We start from the raw sequence: 26,054 nt of genomic DNA, 5'->3' as shown, positions 1-26,054 counted from the left end.
CCAGGCTAGAATGCAGTGGTGCGATCTTGGCTCACTGCAACCTCTGGCTCCCAGTTCAAGCGATTCTCCTGCCTCAGCCTCCTGAGTAGCTGGGATTACAGGTGTCCACCACCATGTCCGGCAAAGTTTTGTATTTTTAGTAGAGACGAGGTTTCACCATGTTGGCCAGCCTGGTCTTGAACTCCAGATCCACCCGCCTCGGCCTCCCAAAGTGCTGGGATCATAGGCGTGAGCCACTGCTCCTGGCCTTTTTTCTTTTCTTTCTTTTTTTTTCTTTTTTTTTTTTTTTTTTGATACAGAGTCTTGCTCTGTCACCTAGGCTGGAGTGCAATGGTGCAATCTCAGCTCATTGCAACCTCCGCCTCCTGGGTTCAAGCGATTTTTGTGCCTCAGACTCCCAAGTAGCTGGGATCACAGGTACGTGCCAGCAAGCCCGGCTAGTTTTTGTATTTTTAGTAGAGATGGGGTTTCGTCATGTTGGCCAGGCTGGTTTCAAACTCCTGACCTCAAGTGATCCGCCTGCTTCAGCCTCCCAAAGTGCTGGGATTACAGGCGTGAGTCACCATGTCCGGCTAAAGTATACAATTTAATGGTTTTTTATATAACTGAAACCACTACCCCAAATGAGATTTCTGTCACTATAGATTGATTTGCATTTTATATAAATGGATCATATAGTATGTAGGCTTTGTGTCTGGTTTTGCTCAGGATAATGACTTTAGATTCATCCGTGTTATGCATCAGTAATTTGTCCCTTTTTATTGCTGAGTAGTATTCCACTGCAGATATGCTACATTTTATTTATTCTTCCCTGTTGATGGACATTTTAATGAGTCTATTATTCACACATTGAGTGTGACTCCAAATGTGATGTCATTTCTTTTATATTCACCTCATTTTCAAGTGGTCAAGCAGTCGCTAAGCAACAGCTCAGTGCCTAACACTGCAGCAGTTTCTAGACTGACTTGCTAAACTTCCACAGACCCAGTCAAGAAGGAGATAATGAGTCCAATAGGTTCAGATAGTTTATTATTTACACAGACAGCAAAAGCAAGATGGTGTCTGCTCCCATGTCCCCAGTCCAGCAGGATGATGATGAATCACAGAAAGCAAATGATAGCTTAAGTGGTGGATTGCTCTACCATGGAGCCAAATCCAACTGCAGCCAAGGCATTTTATAAACTTATGCAGAAGTCTGCAGCTGTACCATAAGTTAGAATAAAGTGGAAAGTTCTGTGCTCAACTGACATTAGAGAAGTTGATAAGAAATGGCCCTGTAGCAGTCTCCCAAAAAATAGGGATGAGAAACTGCCTTACAGTAGCTCCTTACCAGGCATATCCCCTTTTTGCATCAGGAGCAATCACAGGGCTTTCTGCTGAAAAGTGGGGAAGTAGATTTTGGGGCTGCCTAACTGCAATATATGTGGCCTACATGGAGACATGCATGGTTGCCAAGATGTCGTAGCAGACCATTCCTACACTCATCTTATACCATAATGACATCTTTTTTTTTTTGAGATGGAGTTTCACTTTTATTGCCCAGACCGGAGTGCAGTGGCACTATCTCAGCTCACCGCAACCTCCACCTCCCGGGTTCAAGTGATTCTCCTGCCTCAGCCTCCTGAGTAGCTGGGATTATAGGTGCCCGCCACCACGTCCAGCTAATTTTTTTTGTATTTTTAGCAGAGATGGGGTTTCATCATGTTGGCCAGACTGGTTTCGAACTCTTGACCTCAGGTGATCCACCCACCTCGGCCTCCCAAAGTGCAGGGATTACAGGTGTGAGCCACTGCACCTGGCTTCCATAATGATATCTTAAGTCACATGTCATAACAAAAATGCACTAAAAAATGACTAGCAGGATGAATTTGTGTAATTCACTGAGCTTAAGATTTCTCATATAAAATAAAAGTAGCACCTAAATGAATTCCAAGGTCACTTCTACGTCATTTGAATCAATTCAGAATTGTGACTGTACCAAACGATTGTCATTAAATTCATCATGCTAGGTGCATTCAACCTGATAGTCAGGTTTCACCTCAGTAAATCATATACTTTCCCTCAAGTCTTCTTATTACAAACAGCATAGCAAATAGGAACTAAAGAAGTAAACTGTTTAGGTTTCTTTCTTTCTTTTCTTTTTTTTTTTTTTTTTGAGACGGAGTTTCGCTCTTGTTGCCCAGGCCGGAGTGCAATGGCGCGATCTCGGCTCACCACTACCTCCGCCCCTGGGTTCAAGCGATTCTCCTGCCTCAGCCTCCCGAGTAGCTGGATTACAGTCATGCACCACCACGCCTGGCTAATTTTTTATTTTTTTCATAGAGGCAGGGTTTCTCCATGTCAGTCGGTCAGGCTAGTCCTGAACTCCCGACCTCAGGTGATCGGCCTGCCTTGGCCTCCCAAAGTGCTGGGATTACAGGCATGAGCCACCGCGCCCAGCATTTCTAAGAGTCTCAGGAAAACTGTCCCCCTGGAGGTTCTATGCCATCTCTATTTGACAGTTACTGGAAAAATGATGGCAACTGAGAGAGCTGTCTCAAGATATCATCACTCAGGTACGACATATTCCATAATGGTGGACCATCTGCAAACAAAGCTAACAGCACTTTGCAGGTTCTATCGTGGAGATCAGCTATTCCAGGGTCAGCCCCAAAGAACATAGCTCCACATGGGAGCTATATTACGTCATCATCATGACCCAGATAGGTACCAAACTCTCTGGGTGATAGCTTTAATTTAATTCATTCGTTTTAATTATTATTTTATTATGTTTTAATGTTTTTACTCTTTTAAAACCTTCTGGCTCGGCACAGTGGCTCATGCCTGTGATTCCAGCACTTTGGGAAGCCAAGGCGAGCAGATTACTTAAGGTCAAGAGTTCGAGACCAGCCTGGCCAACATGGTGAAACCCCATCTTTACTAAAAATACAAAAATTCGTCGCGTGTGGTGGTGCACGCCTGTAATCCCAGCTACTCCGGAGGCTGAGGCAGGAGAATCACTTGAACCCGGGAGACGGATATTGCAGTGAGCTGAGATTGCGCCACTGCACTCCAACCTGGGTGACAGAGAGAGATTCTGTCTCAAAAATAAATAAATAAACCACTTCAAAAAGAAAAAACAAAATGTCTGGTGTGATGGCTCACGCCTGTAATCCTAGCACTTTGGGAGGCCAAGGCGGGTGTATCACTTGAGGTCAGGAGTTCAAGACCAGTCTGGCCAACATAGTGAAACCCCATCCCTATTAAAAACACAAAATTACCATCCTGGCTAACAAGGTGAAACCCCGTTTCTACTAAAAACACAAAAAATTAGCTGAGCTTGGTGGCGGGGCGCCTGTAGTCCCAGCTACTCGGGAGGCTGAGGCAGGAGAATGGCATCAACCTGGGAGGCGGAGCTTGCAGTGAGCCGAGATTGTACCACTGCACCCCAGCCTGGGCGACAGAGCAAGACTCCGTCTCAAAAAACAAAACAAAACAAAATTATCTGGGCATGATGGCATGAGCCTATAGTCCCAGCTACTCGGGAGGCTAAGGCAGGAGAATCACTTGAACCCAGGAGGTGGAGGTTGCAGTGAGCTGAGATCGTGCCACTGCACTCCAGCCTGGGTGACAGAGTGAGACTCCATCTCAAACAAAACAAAACAAAACAAAACAGAAAAACCTTCACAAAAAGAAAAAAAAATTTTTTTTTGAGACAGGGTCCCACTCTGATACCCACGCTGGAGTGTAGTGGTGTGATCAAGGCTCACCACAGGCTCAAGCAATTCTCCCACCTCAGCCTCCCAAGTAGCTGGGAATACAGGCACACACCACCACACCTGGCTAAATTTATTTTTTTTTTTGTAGAAGTGGGTTTTCGCTGTGGCCCAGGCTGGTCTCAAACTTCTGAGCTCAAGCAATCCATCTGCCTCAGCCTCCCAAAGTGCTGGGATTACAGGCTGGGATTACAGCCTCCCAAAGTGCTGGGATTACAGCCTCCCAAAGTGCTGGGATTATTGTTATAATAATAATAACAATTATTATTATTTTAGAGATAGGGTTTCGCTGTCATCTAGCGTGCCATACAGTGGAGAGATAATAGCTCAGTGCAGCCTGGAACTTCTGGGCTCAAGTGATCCTCAAACTACCGTGTAGCCAGAACTACAGTCATGCACCACCATATATACAGCGATCTATTTTTTTGTTAAGATGGGGTCTTGCTTTGTTGCCCAGGCTGCTGGCTATCACTGTACACTCAGTTAAATAATTAGTTGGTGTGTCTAGCCAAAAAGTACTATCCGAAAACCCTGAGTATCTGAAAATACGTAAGAGCGGGGAACTTTTTTTTTTTAAGACAGGTTTGCGCTCGCTGTGTCACCTAGGCTGGAGTGCAACCTCTGCCTCCCGGGTTCAAGCAATTCTCCTGCCTCAGCTTCCAGAGCAGCTGGGACTACAAGCACGCACCGCCATGCCCAGCTAATTCTTGTATTTTTAGTGGAGAATGTGTTTTTGTCATGTTGGTCAGGGTGCTCTTGAACTCCTGGCCTCAAGTGATCTGCCTACTTTGGCTTCCCAAAGTGCTGGGATTACAGGCATGAGCCACAGCACCCAGCCAAGAGTGGGGAACATTTAAAATGGTAATCTTGAGAAAGCTGTTTAAGATGTTAAAGTTCCTTAATTTAGCCAGTGTGGTAATCAGCTGAGGGTGCTGAAGAGTGACCTATAATGAGACTGGGTTTTGAACAGAATCTTACACGTTAATACAAATGAGTTTACTACATTTTGTATTTATTATCAGGAGCATTTTTTTCCTAAAGACAAGGCAGGGTATCAGGCTAAGGAGATGACAGGAAAGAAGAAAATCATCTAAAAACTTAAAAACACAATAAAGTTTTAAATTTTTTTCTAAAAAGAAAAAATAAAAAGGCAGAATCATCAACGCAGCTTTTTTTCCCATGAAGTAGGCACACCATGTTTTTACCTGTTCTTAACTTTGAATCCTACTGCCCTTTTTTTTTTTCTTCCTTCTTTCTTTACAGACTAGAAGTCTGTGGGGCTGTTCTGTTTGGCATGCAGTCCTTTTTTTTTTTGAGACAGAGTTTTGCTCTTGTTGCCCAGGCTGGAGTGCAGTGGCGAGATCTTGGCTCACCACAACCTCCGCCTCCTGGGTTCAAGCAATTATCCTACCTCATCCTCCCAAGCAGCTGGGATTACAGACATACGCCATCACACCCAGCTAATTTTTTATTTTTAGTAGAGATGGGGTTTCTCCATGTTGGCCAGGCTGGTCTTGAACTCCTGACCTCAGGTGATCCGCCCACCTCGGCCTCCCAAAGTGCTGGGATTACAGGCGTGAGCTACCGTGCCCAGCGGCATGTAGTACTTTTAAAGTATTCATTAGTAGCCAATATTTAGAAGGAAAGCTATAGCATTAAAACAGATTTCCAGAGTTTCCTGAAAAATAATTTTTTTAAAAGGATTTGCTTTCCTAAAATGGCAACAATCAGTGGAGGTGAGTAATGGCTGCCCCCTGGACAGGTGGGCTAGGTGCTGTCCAGTTCACCAGGTTTCCAACCAAGTCAGCTTTCCTCATTAATGAACAATTGATGTTCCATTTGTTTGTCATTCCTGCTCGGTAGCTTATGTCTCCTAGCCATTGGGGCCAGACAGTGCCAATTCCTTTAGGAGCTTCAGACTAAGCTGTTATGACTATCCTACCAAGGAGTAAAGCCTGGTGAAGAAACAGGCTTTTCTGTTAGGCACAGGGCTTTCGGAGCTGAACAATTTCCCAGTCTGATGGAGGAGACTGACAACTACAGCACGGAGTAGTGGCCATGTACCTACATTGAGTTATTTATGATGAGTAAATAAAGGGAGCAACAGGGGACCAGAGGAGGTGAAATGTGTAATTTTCACCTCGCCGTATTGACCTCAAGGACCTAGACATGCGTCTAACCTAGACTTCTGGAGTAAACTGAAGCCCAAAGGGTAAAGAGGCATATTAACAGAAATGGTTAAGTTTCAGGCAGAGGGAGTAACATGTAAGGTGTGTGGTGGGGAAGAGACAAGCAAAGTGGAGATACCTGGAGCAGAGGGTGACAAGAAGCGAAGTGAGAGATGAAGATTAAGATATAAGCGAGGATCAATTTATGTCGTCTGAACTTACGGACAATGGGAAGCCCCTGTGATATACCGTAAGTAAGGGTAAGTTTACTGGGACTCTGAAGTGATTTGTTCAAGTTATACAATTAGGAAAGGAACCAAAAAATGAACTGCTAATTTTAAAAATTAATTCCTAATCAATGTACTATTACTTCTTCGCTGTCCCATGTTTATCGTTGACCCACCAATTCAAAGGACACGGCACATGTTTCCTTTTTTTTTTTTTTTGAGACGGAGTTTCGCTCTTGTTGCCCGGGCTGGAGTGCAATGGCGCGATCTCGGCTCACTGCAACCTCCGCCTCCAGGGTTCAAGCAATTCTCCGGCCTCAGCCTCCCGAGTAGCTGGGATTACAAGCATGCGCCCCCACGCCCCACTAATTTTGTATTTTTGGCAGAGACAGGGTTTCTCCGTGTTGGTCAGGCTGGTTTCACACTCCCGACCTAAGATGATCCGAGGCTGATCCGCCCGCCTCAGGCTCCCAAAATGCTGGGATTACAGGCGTAAGCCACCGCGCTCCGCCTGCGGAAATGGCCTCAACGCTTTAACCGGAAGCAGAAACTGACCGCGGCAGGCACCACCTAACGGCCGCTGGAGCAAATTCCACCCGGAAAGTCGCAACACCGGAAAAGGTCCGTCTGTTTCCGGTAAAAACCCAACAGAGATGACGTTCAGAGGGCGAGTCTCGAATATCCGGCCAATTTGCCCAGCGCGCTGTGCTCCGCGACGACGCATGCCTGCTTTTGCGCAGGCGCGGGGACTACTGCGCAGGCAAGCGCGTACGCAGACGCGTGCGCGCGCCCGTTCAACGTCCGGAGCATCGGTGCAGTTTCGAGGGTAAAGCGTTTGGCGCAGTAATGTGGACTTTTGTTCTCTAACTACAAGTCCCAGCATACGTCACCTCTCACGTGGGCGCTAGGTGTGGTTTCGTGGGATAGGGTAAGGCAAAAATGAAATGACGATGACGTACCAAAGACGAAAATAATTGAATATGTTGTTTGAGCGCGTCGTTCACAGAAGCCCCAGTGGCCTAATGGATAAGGCATTGGCCTCCTAAGCCAGGGATTGTGGGTTCGAGTCCCATCTGGGGTGGCCTGAAGTTTTTGGCCTTTACAATACTTTTTTTCCCTTTCTAAACAAAGCGAAATATGCCAACTTTACTTTTTTTTTTTTTTTTTTTTAATGGGAAGCGCGTGTGTTTGTGTTTTTACTAGCTGCAATTTTCGAGAATCTGCACACTCCCACGTCCTTTCTCTGAGCCGCAGGTGCCCTGGGATTTGGGGAAACGTCAGTACGTTGACTTTTGATACCCCTTCTATAAATCATTTTAAAATGTCTTCTCAGCGTGTTCCGTATGAAATCCACACCCACACCCCGCGCCGGGCCCGCTCCTCCTGAGACTAAGCGGTTGGTCGGCTAACGGGCATCTTAAATGACGCCGTGAAGAAAGGCCCCTATTTACCCAAATCCTTGTTCTGGGTTAGAGGACCTGGTAGCGTCAGTTAACGATCGGGTTTCGTTTGCTTTTCTTGTTAGGGCGCCCCTCGGCCTTCGATTAATAAGGCTCGATAACAACGGACAAGTGAGCGGTTCCACTGCTAGTCAGTCGATAGGAGGAGCCTGTAGTCTGTCCGACCGTACCATTAGGCGCCTGGGCGGGAGGAGGGGTTTTGCAGGGTCGTAGGACGCCGTCGGCCACCAGGCTCGGAGAAGGACAGGAAAATGGCGGCCTTAGGGTCCCCGGCACGCACTTTGCGAGGACTTCTGCGGGAGTTGCGCTACCTGAGTGCGGCCACCGGCCGACCCTATCGCGACACCGCGGCCTATCGGTACCTTGTGAAGGCTTTCCGTGCACATCGGGTACGGGAGCCATGTCCCAGGTTCTCCACGTGCTGGGGAGGGAGGAAGAGTCGGGTCTGGGCTGGGATGGGGAGCACGGTGTCTAATTCCTGCATTTCTGAAGCCAACCCTCCCACGGAGCACTGGTTCTGACCAAACCAACCCAGGCCCTAGGCTCCATGCTCTGGCATAAACTCGGGGACCAAAGGACCGGCGGGGGCGCAGAGCCGCTCTGAGGACGTCAGTCTGTCCTGCAGAGGGGCGGACCCGTCCCGAAGGATTTCATTGGCTGGTCTGTTGCCTTTGTGGAGGGTAAAGTCAGGAAAGTGGAATAGAGGAAATGCTGGGGGTTAAAGAATGATGATGGACTTGAAGGGTGTACTGTCACTAGATTTAAAGCCACAGCATCTGGCCAACAATCTCCTCATCCGTCCCCTAGAAAAGTTATTCCAAGAAGCATTTCTTTTTGAGACGGAAAAGAAAAACTGGACTTTAGGGAAGGAAACTTGCTGCCCTTGAGCAATGTTGGGAAAGGGAGAACGATCAACTGTCGAATTTCTGAGCCATGGACGTCAGAATGTAAAATCTTAGAACTCAAATTCACCTAGTTTTTAAAAGGTAACAACTTAGGGGCTGTGCTAGGAACCTAGTCTAAATAGGAAGAATCCGATGCACATGGGTCCTGTCCTTTAAGAAGCTTGCTTCCCACCTGAGGAGCCATACAGTAAAGCACTTAGGATAAGTAAGTGCTCAAGGTGTAGACAACAGGGGCGGGGGTATAAAGAAGGGGTAGTTAGGGAAGGTTTTCCGGAGGAAATTAATCAGGGACCTGAAGGCTAATTTGGAGTTAGCAAGTAAATTGGGGTTAGGGTCCAGATTTAAAAGCTAGACAACTGAAAGCCAAAGGGGAGAACAATTGCCAATTGAGAGTGGTTTAGCCCTAGGGTGTGGTGGGTGAAGTGGAGATAGATGAGGTGGTAGGCCGAACAAGAATTTAAACTTTTTTGTAAGTGTAATGGGAAGCCATTCTAAGATTGCGATCTCGGCTCAGCGCAACCTCCGCTTTCCCAGGTTCAAGCGATTCTCCTGCCTCAGCCTCCCAAGTAGTACACGCATGCGACACCATGCCCCGCTAATTTTATTTTTCTTGGAGACGGGTTTCTCCATGTTGGTCAGGCTGGTCTTGAACTCCCGACCTCAGGTGATCCGCCTGCCTCAGCCTCCCAAAGTGTTGTGATTACAGGCGTGAGCTACCGAACCCGGCCCCATTCTAAGATTTTTATGGAGGTGACATGATTATAGTTGTACCTTATGGGGATAACAGTACCCTTGAGAGAGACTTGGTAATGGTTCTGAAATTCATGGTGCATTCCGGAAATACCACTCTGGAATGCACTTGAGCATAGGGGAAATGGTTTCTATTTCCTTCAGGCTCAGAGCTAACTCAACCATCCCATTTTCTCTATGCTTTCCCTCTGGAGAAGGGATTCTATTAGGGAGAAACCTCCCTTCACAGGGAAAATGCAGTGTTCTATGTCATTTGATCTCTTTTATGTTCTTGTGATCTATTTACTGTTTCCTGTCTATTGCTGACTCTTCTGTCCTCATGATTCAGGCTCAACCAAATCAAGGGCAGTATTCTATCCTACGTTAACCTAGAATTCCCATGTCAAATTCCACACGTTTAGGCTTATATATTAATAGAAATGGATGCTATGATTTGTTAATGCTTGATATTGGTGTTGATTTCTTATAAAATTTTAATTACTAAAAAGTTAAATTTGTATTAAAGCAGATTAATAATGTTTTTAAGCAGCTAACGAATGTTGCTTTCAACATGATCTGCAGATCCTAAAACCCACATTCTAACAGCATGGGCAATATAGTGTAGTGAGACCTCTCCAAAAAATTTGAAAATTATCCAGGCGTGGTGTCCCATCCTCTAGTTCCAGCTAATTGGGAAGCTGAGGTGGGAGAATCACTTGGGCCCAAGAAGTCAATCAAGGCTGCAGTGAGCCATGTTCATACCACTGCTCTCCAGCATAGGCCACAGAGCAAGACTCTGTTTCAAAAACCAAGAAGCCACACACATTCTAGTTTTCAGATTCTAACACTAGATATTCAAATAGAGAAAGGGGATTAGGCCAGTAGCAGTGGCTGACGCCTGTAATCCCAGCACTCTGGGAGGAGGTGGTGGGTGGATCGCTTGTGCCCAGGAGTTCAAGACCAGCCTGGCAACATGGTAAAACCCTGTTTTCATAAAAAATGGCCGGATATGGTGGCACGCATCTGTAGTCTCAGCTACCTGCGGGGCTGAGGCAGGAGGATCACTTGAGCTGGGGAGATCAACAGCCATGTTCATGCCATTGCACTCTAGCCTGGGCAACAAAGTGAGACTCTGTCTTAAGAAAAAAAAAGGTGGTAAAACTTTTGTTTTTAATGGTAAATATATTTTCTGTTAATGAAAACAAGGACCAGCATCCATTAAAGTACTTCTGTGGCAAAAAAAAAAAAAAAAAAAAGGTGGGGGAGGGGATTATGTAGGCAGTGGTGCCCAGATTAATCCACACTTGGACGTGGCTCCTTTAGTCACTCAGAGTTATGTACACATCCCCATCTCACTTTTCCTGCCCCTTTCTCACAGCCTTGAATACAGAACTAGTCAAAGAGTGCAGTGAATCTCATAAGTTAAGTATGATGAAGAAGAAAGGTTTGGAGTCATTTGGGGACTTTGGAATGGATATGGAATTTCTAGCTTCTTAAAGTCATGAGTCCAGATTTTTCAGATGGATAAGCAAATGGTGAGAGCAAGAACAACCATTTTTCAGTAACTCTGGGGATTGGTTCCAGGACACCCCCCAGCCCCGCTCAGGGATACCAAAATCCACAGATGCTCAAGTCCCTGAGATAAAATGCTGTAGTGTTTGCAGTATAACCTATGCACATCCTCCTGTATACTTTGTTATCTCTAGATTATAATACCTTGTGCAATGTAAACGCTATGTAAGTAGTTGTTATACTACATTGTTTAGGGAATAATGATAAAACATGTTTGGTAAGACATGATCATCCTTTTATTTTTTTCTGAGTATTTTTGATCAGAAGTTGATTGAATCCAAAGATGCAGAATCCATGGATAGGGAGGGCCAATTGTAATAAGTAATATGAACATAAGCATACTACTTTTATACATAAAACCTTCATTTGTTACTATTTAGCACAAAGCTATCATTTTTCAGACAAAGTAAGTTTTCAATTTTCTTTTTGTTGTTGTTGTTGTTGAGATGGAGTCTCGCTTTGTTGCCCAGACTGGAGTGCAGTGGCCTGATCTTGGCTCACTGCAAGATCTGCCTCCTGGGTTCACATCATTCTCCCGCTTCAGCCTTCCAAGTATTTGGGACTACAGGCACCTGCCACCACCCCCAGCTAATTTTGTTTTTTTGGGTTTTTTTTTTGTATTTTTAGTAGAGACGGGGTTGTCACCGTATTAGCCAGGATGATCTCGATCCCCTTACCTCGTGATCTGCCCGCGTCGGCCTCCCAAAGTGCTGGGATTACAGGCGTGAGCCACCACGCCCGGCCAAGTTTTCAATTTTCATTGTAATGAAAGGTATATGCCACATTAATTAAAGTCACAGAAATATAAATAAAGCAATCCTTTATTTGCTTGAAAGGGAGAAAGTTCTACATTATATTATTTAGGTGACATTAATGATCAGTGACCTAATTATAATTTCCATATCTACCATTAACCAACCTCTGAGCATCTCTGAGCTTTAGTTTCCTCATCTGTAAAATGAAGGAATTGAAACTAGATGACTTCTTGCAGTACTGACTGAATACAGGAACATTCAATGCAACTCCTTTTAAAAATCCAAAGTAGAGGTCAGCTTTACTAATAATTATGGAGTGCCTTTATAGATGTAGTAGAGGTCAGCTTTACTAATAATTATCGACTGCCTTTATAGATGTATTAAGTATATGTGTATATACATACATGTCTGTATTTCCTCTGTGCAATTTACTTTCACTCTAGTGAATACTTATTTATTAAATCTGTCTCTGTGGACCTGTATCTGTAGCTGGGTTAAGAGTTTCTGACTTGCTGCTTCTCTAGGTCACCAGTGAAAAGTTGTGCAGAGCCCAACATGAGCTTCATTTCCAAGCTGCCACCTATCTCTGCCTCCTGCGTAGCGTCCGGGAACATGTGGCCTTACATCAGGAATTTCATGGCAAGGGTGAGCGCTCAGTGGAGGAGTCTGCTGGCTTGGTGGGTCTCACGTTGCCCTGTCAGCCTGGAGGGAAGGGCTGGGAGCCGTGAACATGGAGAGTATCCTCGGATGCTACATTCATAGGAGAACTGAATAATTTCTATCAATATGTATTTACCATTAAAATTTTTTTAAGTTTAAGATTTTTCTTTGTAATTTTGTTTACTAGTTCTTACGGGAATTAAGTGGAGGTTTCATCTTTACTCTCAGTTTTTTTTACTCTGAACTTTTTGCAGTAGACTAATGTTGTTTTTCTACTTAAAAATTTTTTTTTTGGCCGGGCACGGTGGCTCAAGCCTGTAATCCCAGCACTTTGGGAGGCCGAGACAGGCGGATCACGAGGTCAGGAGATCGAGACCATCCTGGCTAACATGGTGAAACCCCGTCTCTACTAAAAAATACAAAAAACTAGCTGGGCGAGGTGGCGGACGCCTGTAGTCCCAGCTACTTGGGAGGCTGAGGCAGGAGAATGGCATAAACCTGAGAGGCAGAGCTTGCAGTGAGCTGAGATCCGGCCACTGCACTCCAGCCTGGGCGACAGAGCGAGACTCCATCTCAAAAAAAAAAAAAAAAAAAAAAAAAAAAAAAAAATTTTTTTTAATTTAAAAAGTAGTACAAGCCTTGGCCAGGCACGGTGGCTCACGCCTGTAATCCCATCACTTTGGGAGGCCGAGGCAGGTGGATCACCTGAAGTCGGGAGTTCGAGACCAGCCTGACCAACATGGAAAAACCCCATCTCTACTAAAAATACAAAATTAGTTGGGCGTGGTGGCACATGTCTGTAATCCCAGCTACTCAGGAGGCTGGGACAGGAGAATCGCTTGAACCCGGAAAGCGGAGGTTGCGGTGAGCCGAGATCGCACCTTGGCACTCCAGCCTGGGCAACAACAACAAAAAAGTAGTACAAGCCTTTTGTTTAAGGAATTCAAATGTTATAAAATAAGAGAAGCCCTCTTTTCCTTTGTTCCTCCTCCCTTGTCCCCGTTACCAGGTGGTCACTATTACTAACAGTTTGATGTGCGTCTTTCCAGATCTTTCCTATACATATACAGTTATACATACATACTTCATTTAAAAATACATAAATATGATGTGTTACAGTCCTGGCAGGAAATAGGTGGCACACTCAAATAGGGCCATTGAGAAGAGTTAAAGGGATACATAAAGGTGTGGGCGAATTAAGGTCGAGATGGTGAAGCTCTTAGGGGTTCTCAGTAGTAGAGAGGTCTTTTTATCTTTTAGTTTTAATTGGGCAGGGTCAAACCAGAATAGGTTAAGAGAGACTCTCTAGTGGAGAGTTCTCACCTCCCCAGGCCTGACCAGTGCAGGCTCTTATGTTGAGGAACATGGCCACAGCTCAGCTGTAATCCACAGAGGGGGATGGATGAGTACATTGACATCTCTTTCTGTCTCCTAATCTTGTCAAGTTGTTCCTCCTCTTGAACTCCCTATCTGGGCAAATAGCTCCACCATGCACTTGCTAACCAAGACAGAAACTTGGGCTTCATTTGGTATTCCCCTCTCTCCTTATTTTTCACAATTATTCAGCAATTTCAGCTTCTGCAATAGCTCTAATAACCTTCTCCCCCTCTGTCTCCACTGCCTCTGTCCTAATTCAAGCACTGAGAATCTTTTGGCTGAACCAATAAAATAGTCTCCTAAAGGGTCCCTTTGCTTCTTATATCCTTATTTCCTCAAAAATCATTCTCTTTCTGTGAATTTCCAACACTTATTTACCTTTGGCTCCTTTATGGTATATATCAGTTTCTTCTGGTAGATAGATAACCTCTTTTCTCCTGGACTATGTCTCATTCATGATCTCTGCAGTTTCCAAAGCACCTTGCACAGTGACTTACAAATTGCATGTATTAAATGTTTTTGAATACATAACTAGCTCCACTCGGAGAGGTGCAGTCGCAACAGAACTATTCATAAAGCAGTTCAAGCCGGGCGTGGTGGCTCACGCCTGTAATCCCAGGACTTTGGGAAGTGGGCGGATCACCTGAGGTTGGGAGTTCGAGACCAGCCTGACCAACATGGAGAAGCCTCATCTCTACTAAAAATACAGAATTAGCTGGGCGTGGTGGTGCATGCCTGTAATCCCAGCTACTCAGGAGGCTGAGGCAGGAGAATCACTTGAACCCGGGAGGCGGAAGTTGCAGTGAGCCAAGATCGCACCACTGCACTCAAGCCTGGTGACAGAGTGAGACTCTCTCTCAAAAAAAGAAAAAAAGAAATATTTACATTGTGATTCTTCTTTTATAATTTACCAGATGTATGATCTTGGGCAGTTTAGTTGACCTGTGCTTTTTCCCTCTTATATTAAATGGGAAGGCCAAAAAGGTGGTTGTAATAAACGAGAATAATGTTTATATAAAACACTTAGGGCTGGGCCTGGTGGCTCACGCTTGTAATCCCAGCACTTTTGGGAGGCTGAGGCAGGTGGATCACTTGAGGTCAGGAGATTGAGACCATCCTGGTCAACATAGTGAAACCCCGTCTCTACTAAAAATACAAAAAAAACTAGCCAGGTGTGGTACCGGGCACCTATGGTCCCAGCTACTTGGGAGGCTGAGGCAGGAGAATGGCGTGAACCCGGGAGGTGGAGCTTGCAGTGACCCGAGATCGCGCCACCGCACTCCAGCCTGGGCAACAGAGCGAGACTCCATCTCAGAAAAAAAAACAACCACCAGAAAAAACTAGCCAGATGTGGTAGCATACGCAAGTAATCCCAGCTACTTTGGAGGCTGAGGCACAAGAATTGTTTGAACCCGGGAGGCGGAGGTTGCAGTGAGCTGAGATGGCGCCACTGCACTCCAGCCTGGGCGACAAAGCAAGATTGTCTTGCAAACAAACCAAGCAAACAAAAAAATCAAACACTTGGATGGTGCATAATGAGTATTCAACAAAAAGAAAATCTTACTGTTTTCATCTTTTTACTTTACTCTCATTCCTTTTATCATGAACCCTTCTCTAAGCCCTACTGCCACCAGTCTTCAGAAGTATATACATATTATGTTGTTATGGTTTAAATAATTTTCTCAGGCCATTTCTGTTCACATTATAACCAACCTGTACCTCCTATTCATAGTTGCACCATCAGTAATTAGCTGAACTCAGTGTTAGAATTGATTCTAGAACACAAACTGTATTGGCAGTAAACTTTCTATACTGGAAGGTCCCAGCCTGGGAATCCTGAGGTTTGGTTACTAGTCTAGTGATAAGTGATAAAGCACTAGTGGTAAGTACTTTACTGCATTTCTTCACTTTGTTGTCTCTTGCTCACCTCCTTTAGTGTCAGCTGCTCCCCCTCTCTGGATTTTCCTTTAATAATACTTAAATATGCTTAAGGCTTTTCCTTCTAAAAACTACTCTGCCTCTATCTCAAATGCTTTTTCAGCTACTACCCGCTGTTCCTCTTCACAAATGAATGAATTTATTCAAAGACTTGAATGAATTATATTCACTTACTATATTTTTGAAACTTCTAAAATAAGTTGTATCAAGGTAAATTTACATATAACAAATATACCCATTTTAGGTGTACAGGTCAATGAATTTTGACAAATGCATACACCTGTGTCATAAACATCCCAGTAAAGCAATGTAACATTTTCAGCACCCCCAAAAGTTATCTTGTGCCCCTTTGCAGTCAATTCCCCTTCTCCACACCTGGTCTCAGCAACCACCGACCTGCTTGTTGTCACTATAGATTTGTCTGTTCTAGTATTTTATCCAAATGCAGCCATACAGTATGCACTCTTTTGAGGCAGCTTCTTTTGTTGAGCATACTGATTTTGAGCCTTAACTTTTTTTTTTTTTTTTTTTTTTTGAGACGGAGTCTTGCTCTACCGCCCAGGCTGGAGTGCAGTGGCACGATCTCAGCTCACTGCAAGCTCTGCCTCCCGGGTTCACGCCATTCTCCTCCCTCAACCTTCTGAGTAGCTGGGACTACAGGCGCCCGCCATCACACCTGGCTAATTTTTTGTAATTTTTTGTAGAGACGGGGTTTCACTGTGTTAGCCAGGATGGTCTCAATCTCCTGACCTCGTGATCTGCCCGCCTCGGCCTCCCGAAATGCTGGGATTATAGGTGTGAGCCACCACCCCTGGCCACCTTATCTTGTTAGTAATCCATGTTGTTCTGTATCCATTTTCTGCATTTTTCACCACTTACTCATCCTCAATGCACTGCAGTCTGGTTTCCACCCCTCTACTACCATCAAAACTGCCACCCAGCGGTACAGATGACCTTCAGGACACCAAATCCCGTGGATCCTGTTTATTTTTTATCTTGTTTGTTGTCTAGGGAGCATTTGACACTATGGGCAATTCCCTGCTTTTCCCTTGGCTTTGATGACACCACATTCTTCTTTTGTTCTTTTTTTTTTTTGAGATGGAGTCTCGCCCTGTCACCAGGCTGGAGTACAGTGGTGCGATCTTGGCTCTCTGCAACCTCCCCCTTCTGGGTTCAAGTGATTTTCCTGCCTCAACCTCCTGAGTAGCTGGGATTACAGGTGCCCACCACCACACCTGGCTAATTTTTGTATTTTTAGTAGAGATTGGGTTTCACCATGTTGGTCAGGCTGGTCTCCCAACTCCTGACCTTGTGATTCGCCCACCTTGGCCTCCCAAAGTGCTGAGATTATAGGTGTGAGCCACTGCACCCGGCCCATATTCTTCTGTATTTTTTCTTACTCTAGTCATTTTTCAGTCATGTTCTCTGTATCCCTTACATGTTGGGTATTCCTCAGGGTCCTGACCAAGGTCCTTATGTCACACTCTACATGGTTTCCCCTGAGCGATCACCTCCACTTTCATGACTTCAGTTATTCTCAAAATGCTGATAACTCCAGTTCAGGCTCCTCTGGCATGGTGAAGACCTGGATGTCCAATGGCCTGGCAGATGACACCACTTAGGTAACTCAGATATCTCGAATTCAGTGTGTCCAAAATGGAACCTCCTCATCTTCCCCTACAAATCTCTCCTGGTATTCCCTCTCTATCAGTTCAATGACACTTTCACTCAGTCCCTAAAGCCAGAAATTTAAGTTATTTTTTACTGCTTTCTCTCCTTCATATCTTCAGTTAAACAATCACTAAATCAGATTTTACCTCCTAACAAGGCCTTCAATTTTTGTCGCTACTATCCTAGTATAGACCTCTTACATCTCTTCCCTTAACTACTGCCCTCCCTAATTGGTCCCTCTTACCTCCAATTGTGTTCTCTTCAAGTCCATTTTCCCCTGTGCAACACAGATCTGATCTTGTCATTCTACTCAGAACCCTTCAAAGTAAGAAGAACCTCCAGGGCCTGGCCTTTGCCAGACCTCTTCAGCTTCTCTATTCTCTGTGTTTGACAGTCCAGCTAGAACTCAATACAGAAATTCAGTTATTGGGAGCCATGGTCTTGATTTCAACATTTTGCTGTTCCTTATACAGGGAAAGTTCTTCCAATCATACTCCCCTTCAGTAGCTCTTTTCTATTCATTCTTCAGGATTTCAGGTTAAATTTCACTTTCTCTCTTTTCTTCCTTCAACAAAGATTTATGAATCTCTACTATATGAGTGAAACTACCTTAGCTACCCTTACCTTTTCACTCTTAAAACAAACATGTGGGGAGGTGGCTCCTGTTTGTAATCCCAGCACAGTGGGAGGCCTGGATAGGAGGATTGCTTGAGGCCAGAAGTTTGAGACCAGCCTGAGCAACATAATGAGACCCTGTCTCTAGAAAAAATGTAAAAATTAGCCAGGTGTGGTGGCATGCCCCAATAGTCAGGAGGCTGAGGTAGGAAGATCACTTGAGCCCAGGAATTAGAGGCTGCAGTGAGCTATGATCATAGCCACTGCTCTCCAGCCTGGGTGACAGAGAAAGACCATCTCTACAAAAGAAAAAAAACCAGGCATGGTGGCCCACACCTTTAATCCCAACACTTTGGGAGGCTGAGGCAGGAGGGTGGCTTGGGGCCAGGAGTTTGTGACCAGCCTGGGCAACATAAGTAGACACCTTGTCTACAAAAATAAAAATAAAAAAATTAGCTGGGCATGGTGCCGCATGCCTGTAATCCTAGCTGCTCAGGACGCTGAGATGGAAGGATCCCTTGAGGATGGGAGGTCGAGACTGCAGCAGTGAGCCACGATTGTGCCACTGTACTCACCCGGGTGACAGAGCAAGACCCCATCTCAAAGATACAAATTATTTTTAAAAGTTTCTTTCAAGCAATATAGTTTGTATGCTTACTGATTTTAATTCCCCTGTCTTGAATAAGCCAATTACCTAGTTCTTTTGGTTTAGGTTTGGCTCTTGTCATTTCTCCTCTCTACAAGCTTCAGATATTAATACATTTTCACCAGAACTCAGGATGTTTCTGGCTATAAAGTATTGAGTTCCTTGTCTGGTTAAGTGTTAGACATACAAATACGAACATGTGATACGAACAAGATGTTCACATACTAGGATTATGTGGTGGGAAAAGTAATCTGTGTTGCTCTGAACTAAAGGCAGGTTAATCCAAGGCAGTCTGTAAAGTAAGTTTTAATTTAATCTGACTAAAAGATAGTAATTTTCAAAAAATTTGAACTTTAAAATCTACATTAATAGGCACCGGCCGGGCGTGGTGGCTCACGCTTGTAATCCCAGCACTGTGAGAGGCTGAGGTAGGCAGATCACCTAAGGTCAGGAGTTCGAGACCAGCCTGGTCAACATGGTGAAACCCTGTCTCTACTAAAAATACAAAAATTAGCTGGGCTTGGTGACAGGCCCTTGTAATCCCACCTACTCGGGAGGCTGAGGCAGGAGAATCGCTTGAACCTGGGAGGCAGAGGTTGCAGTGAGCCGAGATCACACCACTGTACTTCAGTCTGGGCAACAGAGCAAGACTGTCTCAAAAATTAATAGGCACCATGTTTATAAAATTTGATTGTATGTACTGATTTCCCAAATATAACTGCAATATTAATTTGTATGAAATAGCCTTTATTTACCATGTTTAGTTCATAAATTACAATAAATTGAAGAGTTGTCTGTTGTGGACAGCTAGCAAAACATGTTACTTGTACCTGTTCTGTTTTAATTACCTAGTTTTAAATGTATAGTTCAACCCTACTTTATATGATTTTGTTTCCCTCTGAGACCTTGTTCCTGGAAGAGGAATGGTTATCATTGCTAAAATGTAGACATAGACATACAGAGATTTTTTTTTCTTTTTCAGATGCTAAGATGAATACATAGTTACAACATTTAAAAATTTTGCTTTGGGAGGCCAAGGCGGGTGGATCATGAGGTCAGAGACCATCCTGGCCAACATAGTGAAACCCCATCTCTACTAAAAATACAAAAATTAGCCGGGCATGGTGGCAGGTGCTTGTAGTCCCAGCTACTCAGGAGGCTGAGGCAGGAGAATTGCTTGAACCCAGGAGGCGGAGGTTGCAGTGAGCCTAGATTGCGCTACTGCACTCCAGCCTGGTGACAGAGCAAGACTCTGTCTCAAAAAAAAAAAAAAAAAAAAATTGAAGGCCAGGCATGGTGGCTCACGCCTGTAATCCCAGCACTTTGAGAGGTCGAGGCAGGCAGGCAGATTGCCTGAGCTCGGGAGTTTGAAACCAGCCTGGGCAACATGGTGAAACCCCGTCTCTACTAAAAATACAAAAAATGAGCTGGGCATGGTGGCTGGCACCTGTAACCCCAGCTACTCGGGAGGCTGAGGCAGGAGAATTACTTGAACCTGGAAGGCGGGGGTTGCAGTGAGCAGAGATCACGCCACTGCACTCCAGCCTGGGCGATAGAGACTCGGTCTCAAAAAAGTAAAATAAAATAAAAAATTGAAAAAATGTACAAACAGGAGAACAAACTTCCAATTCTGTTAATGACAGTCTAGGCAATTTGGAGTGACCCTTCTGTTGAAGACAACTGAAAAAAAAGTCAAAAAATTTTTTAAATTCTTAAAATCATTAAAGAGCTAATAAAACTAGTAGTGAAATGCTGGGTCAGAACATAGGAGAAGACAACCAAGACAAGTAGTGTAGCACACAAAGACACATTGTTGGCTGGATGGCATTTGTCTATTTATTTATTTTTGAAGCAGAGTTTCACTGTCACCCAGGCTGGAGTGCAGTGGCATGATCTTGGCTCACTGCAACCTCTGCCTCCCCGGTTCAAGCGATTCCCCTGCCTCAGCCTCCAGAGTAGATGGGATTACAGGCACGTGTCACCACAACTGGCTAATTTTTTTTATTTTTAGTAGAGATGGGGTTTCACCATGTTGGCCAGGCTGGTCTCGAACTCTTGACCTCAAGTTCTCCACTGGCCTTGGCCTCCCAGAGTGCTGGGATTATAGGTATGAGCCACCATACCCTGCCAGCATTTGTCAATTTAGTAGAAATAGCTTCAGTATTGAAACCGAGCTGCACTTTGAGTGGGCTGTAGGACTGAGAGAAAAAAAGCAGTTTAGGCTCACAAAGGTAGGGACTCCAATAAATCACACCCACTTGAAGCTTGGACCCGGAAATTCAATCCCAAATGTGAATTGGAAGTAAAATAAAACAAAACAAAAAAATCTTGCTGGACTTTTTTTTTTTGAGACAGGGTCTTGCTGTGTTGTCCAGGCTGGAGTGCAGTGGTAAGGTCATGACTCATTGCAGTCGACCACATGGGGCTCAAGAGAGCCTCTTGCCTCAGGCTTCTGAGTAGCTGGGATTACTGGCGCACAACATGCTCTGCTAATTTTTATTTTTTTTTACTTTTTGTAGAGACAGGGTTTCTCCATGTTGCCCAGGCTGGTCTCAAACTCCTGGCCTCAAGTGATTCTCCTGCCTGGATCTCGCAAAGTGTGGGGATTACAGGTGTGAGCCATGGTGCCCACCCAGCCTCCTAGCCAGACTTTCCGCCTAGATTTTTGTCATTTGTTGGTCAAGACAAAATGAGGCGTTGAACCTGTATTATGGTGGTTCCTGACTAGTAATCTCTTCAATTACCTAACAAAGTAAAATAAAAATCCTCTCTGGAGGAAGAAAGGATTATATCCTATACTTAGGGCTTATATTATTTCTATACCTGTTTTTTTTTTTTTTTTTTTACAAATACATGTTCAGCACACAAAGAAAACCAGACACACAAGAAAAGACTTCATATGTGAGAACCAACACGAACAACAGACCACAAAAAACCTTAAACAGACCACAAAAAACCTTAGAACTGGCCAACCCAGATTACACAACAGTTGTTCACTAAGGTCAAAGAAGCAGCCAAGTCCGGGCACGGTGGCTCAAGCCTGTAATCCCAGCACTTTGGGAGGCCGAGATGGGCGGATCACGAGGTCGGGAGATCGAGACCATCCTGGCTAACACAGTGAAACCCCATCTCTACTAAAAAAAACAAAAAAAACAAAAAAAACTAGCCGGGCGAGGTGACGGGCGCCTGTAGTCCTAGCTACTTGGGAGGCTGAGGCAGGAGAATGGTGTAAACCCGGGAGGCGGAGCTGGCAGTGAGCTGAGATCCGGCCACTGCACTCCAGCCTGGGGGAAAGAGCGAGACTCCATCTCAAAAAAAAAAAAAAAAAAAAAAGCAGCACCCCCAAGCTTGGAAATTTCATCAGGGAACCAGAAACTGTAAAATGACATTATAGGTTTGATAAACAACCTGATACAAATTCTAGAACTGAAAAATAATTCAACTGATGGATTTAACAAATTAGATACAGCTCTATAAGATTAGTGAACTATAAAATTTGTCAAAAAAAGGCATCAGCTTTGAAAGACCAAGGTAAAAGTGCAAAACTGAGAGTAAAGAGATAAGAGAGGATACAGTGAAAACTATCTAATATGCATGTATTTGAATGTCCAGAAGTTGATGAGAGAGGCAATATCTGAGGAGGTAAGAGCTAAGAATTTCCTAAATTGACAAAAGATGTTAGTTGATGGATTCTCAATGAATGAATGAAGGCTCATTGTTCAATGAGTCCACAGCATGATAAAGTAGTCAGCTATCTTTAAAAGAGTGAAAAATAGAACTAACTTCTTAAAAGCAGTGGAGGGTAAAAGGTCAGGTAGAATGTATGTGCCTAAAGAAAATAACCACTGGGCGTGGTGGCTCACACCTGTAATCCCAGCACTTCAGGAGGCTGAGGTGGGCAGATTGCTTGAGCCCAGGAGTTCCAGACCGACCTGGGCAACATAGGGAGACCTTGTCTCTACAAGAAAAATTTTAAAAATTAGCTCAGTGTGGTGGTGCATACCTGCAGTCCCAGCTACTTGGGAGGCTGAGGTGGGAGGATCACTTGAGCCTAGGAAGCCAAGGCTGCAGTAAGCCAAGGCAAGATCTCGCCACTGCACTCCAGCCTGGGTGACAGAGCAAGACTTTATCACCAAAAAAAAAAAAAAAAGGAACCTCCAACCTCGGATTTAGTTGATAAAAATATCCATCTAGAATTTAAAGCAAAATAAAGATATTTTTAGATAAACAAAATGGGAGCTTTCTCCCAACTAGCTGACCAACACAAAAGCAAACCCTGAAGCAAGGGAGGCAAACTTTATAGTCAGGCCGGGCACAGTGGTTCACCCTGGTAACCCCAGCACTTTGGGAGGCGGAGGCGGGTGGATCACTTAAGGTCAGGAGTTTGAGACCAGCCTGGCCAACATGGTGAAACCCCGTCTTAAAAAAGAGTCAGATAGTAAATATTTGAGTCTTGTAGGCCACACAGTATGGGATCCCTCACAAACCACTCAACTCTACTGTGGGGCAAAAGCAACCATAACAAAACATAAATGAACGAGCCTGGCAGTATTCGAATGAAACTTTATTCACAAAAATAGGCCGTGGGCTGCATTTGGCCTGTGGACCGTAGCTTGCTGACTCCTGTGCTAAAGGATAAACTTCAGACAAAAGGGAAATGATCCCAGATGGACAGGCAGAGATTTACGAAGGAATGAAGAGCAAAATAAGTGGTAAATAAAGAACACTGATTATATAAAACTTGGTTTTAAAAAATAAGACCTGATAACTAGAGCATGTAACTTGGGATGAGAGTAAATGGAGTTAGTTTTCTAGGTTTCTTGTATTACCTCTCTTGGCGGAGGGGGGTATAAAAGTATTGATTAAATTAGAGTTTGATACCTCAAGGATACACATTATAACTTCTAGGGTAATCACTGAAAGAACAAAAATATAATAAAATGAAACTTCCACACTACTAGAGTCGAAAAAATTGGAATGAGTAAAAATCAGGCAAGAAACATGAGAAAAACATGAAATAGGTGAGATAAATAGACAAAAATAAGAAATAGGTGAGACAGATAGACAAAAATAAGAGTTTTAAACCCAAACGCAGGAGTAATTACATGAATATAATGCTTCAAAGAGTGAACATCACTTAATTCATTCCTCAATTTCACTCCTCGGTTTTGATCATTACGTATTGTATAGACTATTTTTAATCCCCAATTATATGCTATTTATAAGAGACATCTGAAATATAAACAAGAACTCAAATCTCTTCACCAAAACATAATTATTCGTTTTAGTGTATTTCCCTAAATGCATTGTTTTTCAGGGTCAGATCACATTGTGTACATAATAGTGCATCCCTCTAAGACATATTAATTTCCACATTTTTCTGTTATTGTAATCAGTTCCCAAAGGATATCCTAGTATTCGGAGTTTGGAATTCAGAGTTCTCTGAATAACTGGCGAGAAGCTATTTTGTCTATCACTAAAGATAACGTGATTAAAAAAAAAAATTTTTTTTTTGAGATGGAGTCTAACACCCGGGCTGCAGTGCTGTGGCGCCATCTCGGCTCACTGCAACCTCCGCCTCCTGGGTTCAAGCAGTTCTCCTGCCTCAGCCTCCCGTGTAGCTGGGATTACAGACGCACATCACCACACCCAGCTCATTTTTTCTATTTTTAGTAGAGACAGGGTTTCACCATGTTGGCCAGGCTGGTCTCAAACTCCCGACCTCATGATTCACCCGCCTTGGTATCCCAAAGTGCTGGGATTACAGGTGTGAGCCACCACGTCTCGCCTCAAAAATTTTTATTGGCCCAATATGCATTTATTTTTGAGATAGAGTCTTGCTCTATCCCCAAGCTGGAGTGCAGTGGCATGATCTCGGCTTACTGCAACCTCCACCTCCTGGGTTCAAGTGATTCTCCTGCCTCAGCCTCGGAGTAGCTGGGATTATAGGCGCGCGCCACCATGCCCGGCTAATTTTTGTATTTTTAGTTGAGATGGAATTTCACCATGTTGGTCAGGCTGGTCTTGAACTCCTGACCTCAAGGTGATCCGCCCGCCTCTGCCTCCCAAAGTGCTGGGATTACAGGCATAAGCCATCGCTCCCAGCTGCAATATACATTTAAAGCAATTTTGGGACTATTACTACTATTCATGTTTTTTAATGATCTGCTAATAACAGTTCCAAGGCGATGAATATATAATGTTAACGGAACACAAATCTCTATTATTTCTTTTCAAAGTATCTAGAAAGTGCTTGTCTTCTTAAACATTTGATTTTATTAACTCATTAATTTTTCTTACCGTTTTAAATTTCTTTTTAAGCAACTTTTCTTACTGCACACTGACCTATATGTCTTACTTAAGGATTTTTTTTTTAGACGAAGTCTCGCTCTGTCGCCCAGGCTGCAGTGCAGTGGCGTGATCTCGGCTCACTGCAACCTCCGTCTCCCAGGTTCAAACGATTCTCCTGCCTCAGCCTCCCGAGTAAGTGGGGAGGCGCCCGCCATCACGCCCGTCTAATTTTTATATTTTTAGTAGAGACAGGGTTTCACCACGTTGGCCAGGCTGATCTTGAACTCCTGACCTCAGACAATCCGCCTCCCTTGGCCTCCCAAAGTGCTGGGATTACAGGCGTGAGCCACCGCGCCCGGCAAGGAATAAATATTTTACTAAAACAGATTTTAGAAACACCAGGGAAAGGCTCTGGGCTAAGTATTTTATTCCAGTTTGTTCTCACAGCCACGCCATAGGAGACGTGTGACCACCTCCATGAATCCTACCAGGGGTAGAACTAAAGCCAAGGCCCCAGTCAGTCACGGGCCGGGCTTCAGAACCCAGGCTTCCCCGCGGTCAGCGCCGCTGGCTCCCGGCTCCACGAGATCGCCTCTCCTGTAGGTCAGAATACGCTGAGTTTTGATGGTTTCACATTCAGACTAAGCCGCTCGTGACCTTGTAGGTAACGATGAATCCGAATGGGTCGGCGCGCCTGTTTCCTAGGGTACTACTTTCGGATGCTTTCTCCTGAAGTTGACACTTCCCAGCCGAGGAGCCTTAAAGCCCCACGCAACGGAAGAAACGCGGCCCCGGCGGCGGCGGCGGCGGCGAGACAGGGCTGCTGCCGGCCGGCAAAGGCGCACGAGAACCAGGACGCGTCCACGCCACTCGGGGCGGGCGTTCGCCCCAAGCACGCCCACCTCAGACGCCAAGGAGGCTGACCGCAGTCGGGTCTGCAATGGGCATGGTCTCTACTTAACTTTCTGCCCAGGATAAGCCTCTAGCGCATTTTGCTAATTTGGGTCTCGAATCGCCATCACCGCGGGCCGCGCAGCCTTAGCCGCCAGCCCTACAGCCCGGAGGGAGCCTAAGGTTTGGCGCCTCGGGGCGGATCCGGCTTGGACAGTCAGTTAAGGAACCAGAATATCGCGAGATCCAGGGGAAAGGAGCGGGAGGAGCGCGCGTGCACGCGCCCAGAGCCGTTAGGGTGGAACTCCACTCGGTAGGGGCGGGCGGAGCGATACAGCTGGATGCCAGTTGGTGGAGACCCCGCGGGAAACGACTAAGCGCGAGGAGCGTGCGC

At 44.8% G+C, this 26,054-nt stretch overlaps 1 protein-coding gene and 1 non-coding gene across 2 annotated transcripts; both read left to right on the top strand.

Moving 5' to 3' along the window:
• The first annotated feature begins 7,158 nt into the window (after positions 1-7,158).
• Positions 7,159-7,231, top strand: TRNAR-CCU. Its single transcript has one exon. It is a non-coding gene; the product is annotated as a tRNA-Arg (tRNA).
• Positions 7,232-7,341: 110 nt separating this feature from the next.
• Positions 7,342-12,390, top strand: FMC1 (formation of mitochondrial complex V assembly factor 1 homolog). The gene is made up of 2 exons (XM_010356293.2): positions 7,342-7,999; positions 12,096-12,390. The coding sequence occupies exons 1-2, from the start codon at positions 7,862-7,864 to the stop codon at positions 12,297-12,299; spliced, it is 342 nt and encodes a 113-aa protein (XP_010354595.1). The 5' UTR covers positions 7,342-7,861; the 3' UTR covers positions 12,300-12,390.
• The last annotated feature ends 13,664 nt before the right edge of the window (positions 12,391-26,054 follow it).

This window comes from Rhinopithecus roxellana, chromosome 6 (genome assembly GCF_007565055.1).
Source record: "Rhinopithecus roxellana isolate Shanxi Qingling chromosome 6, ASM756505v1, whole genome shotgun sequence".
NCBI lineage: Eukaryota > Metazoa > Chordata > Mammalia > Primates > Cercopithecidae > Rhinopithecus > Rhinopithecus roxellana.
This window is presented reverse-complemented; position numbering and strand designations above follow the sequence as displayed.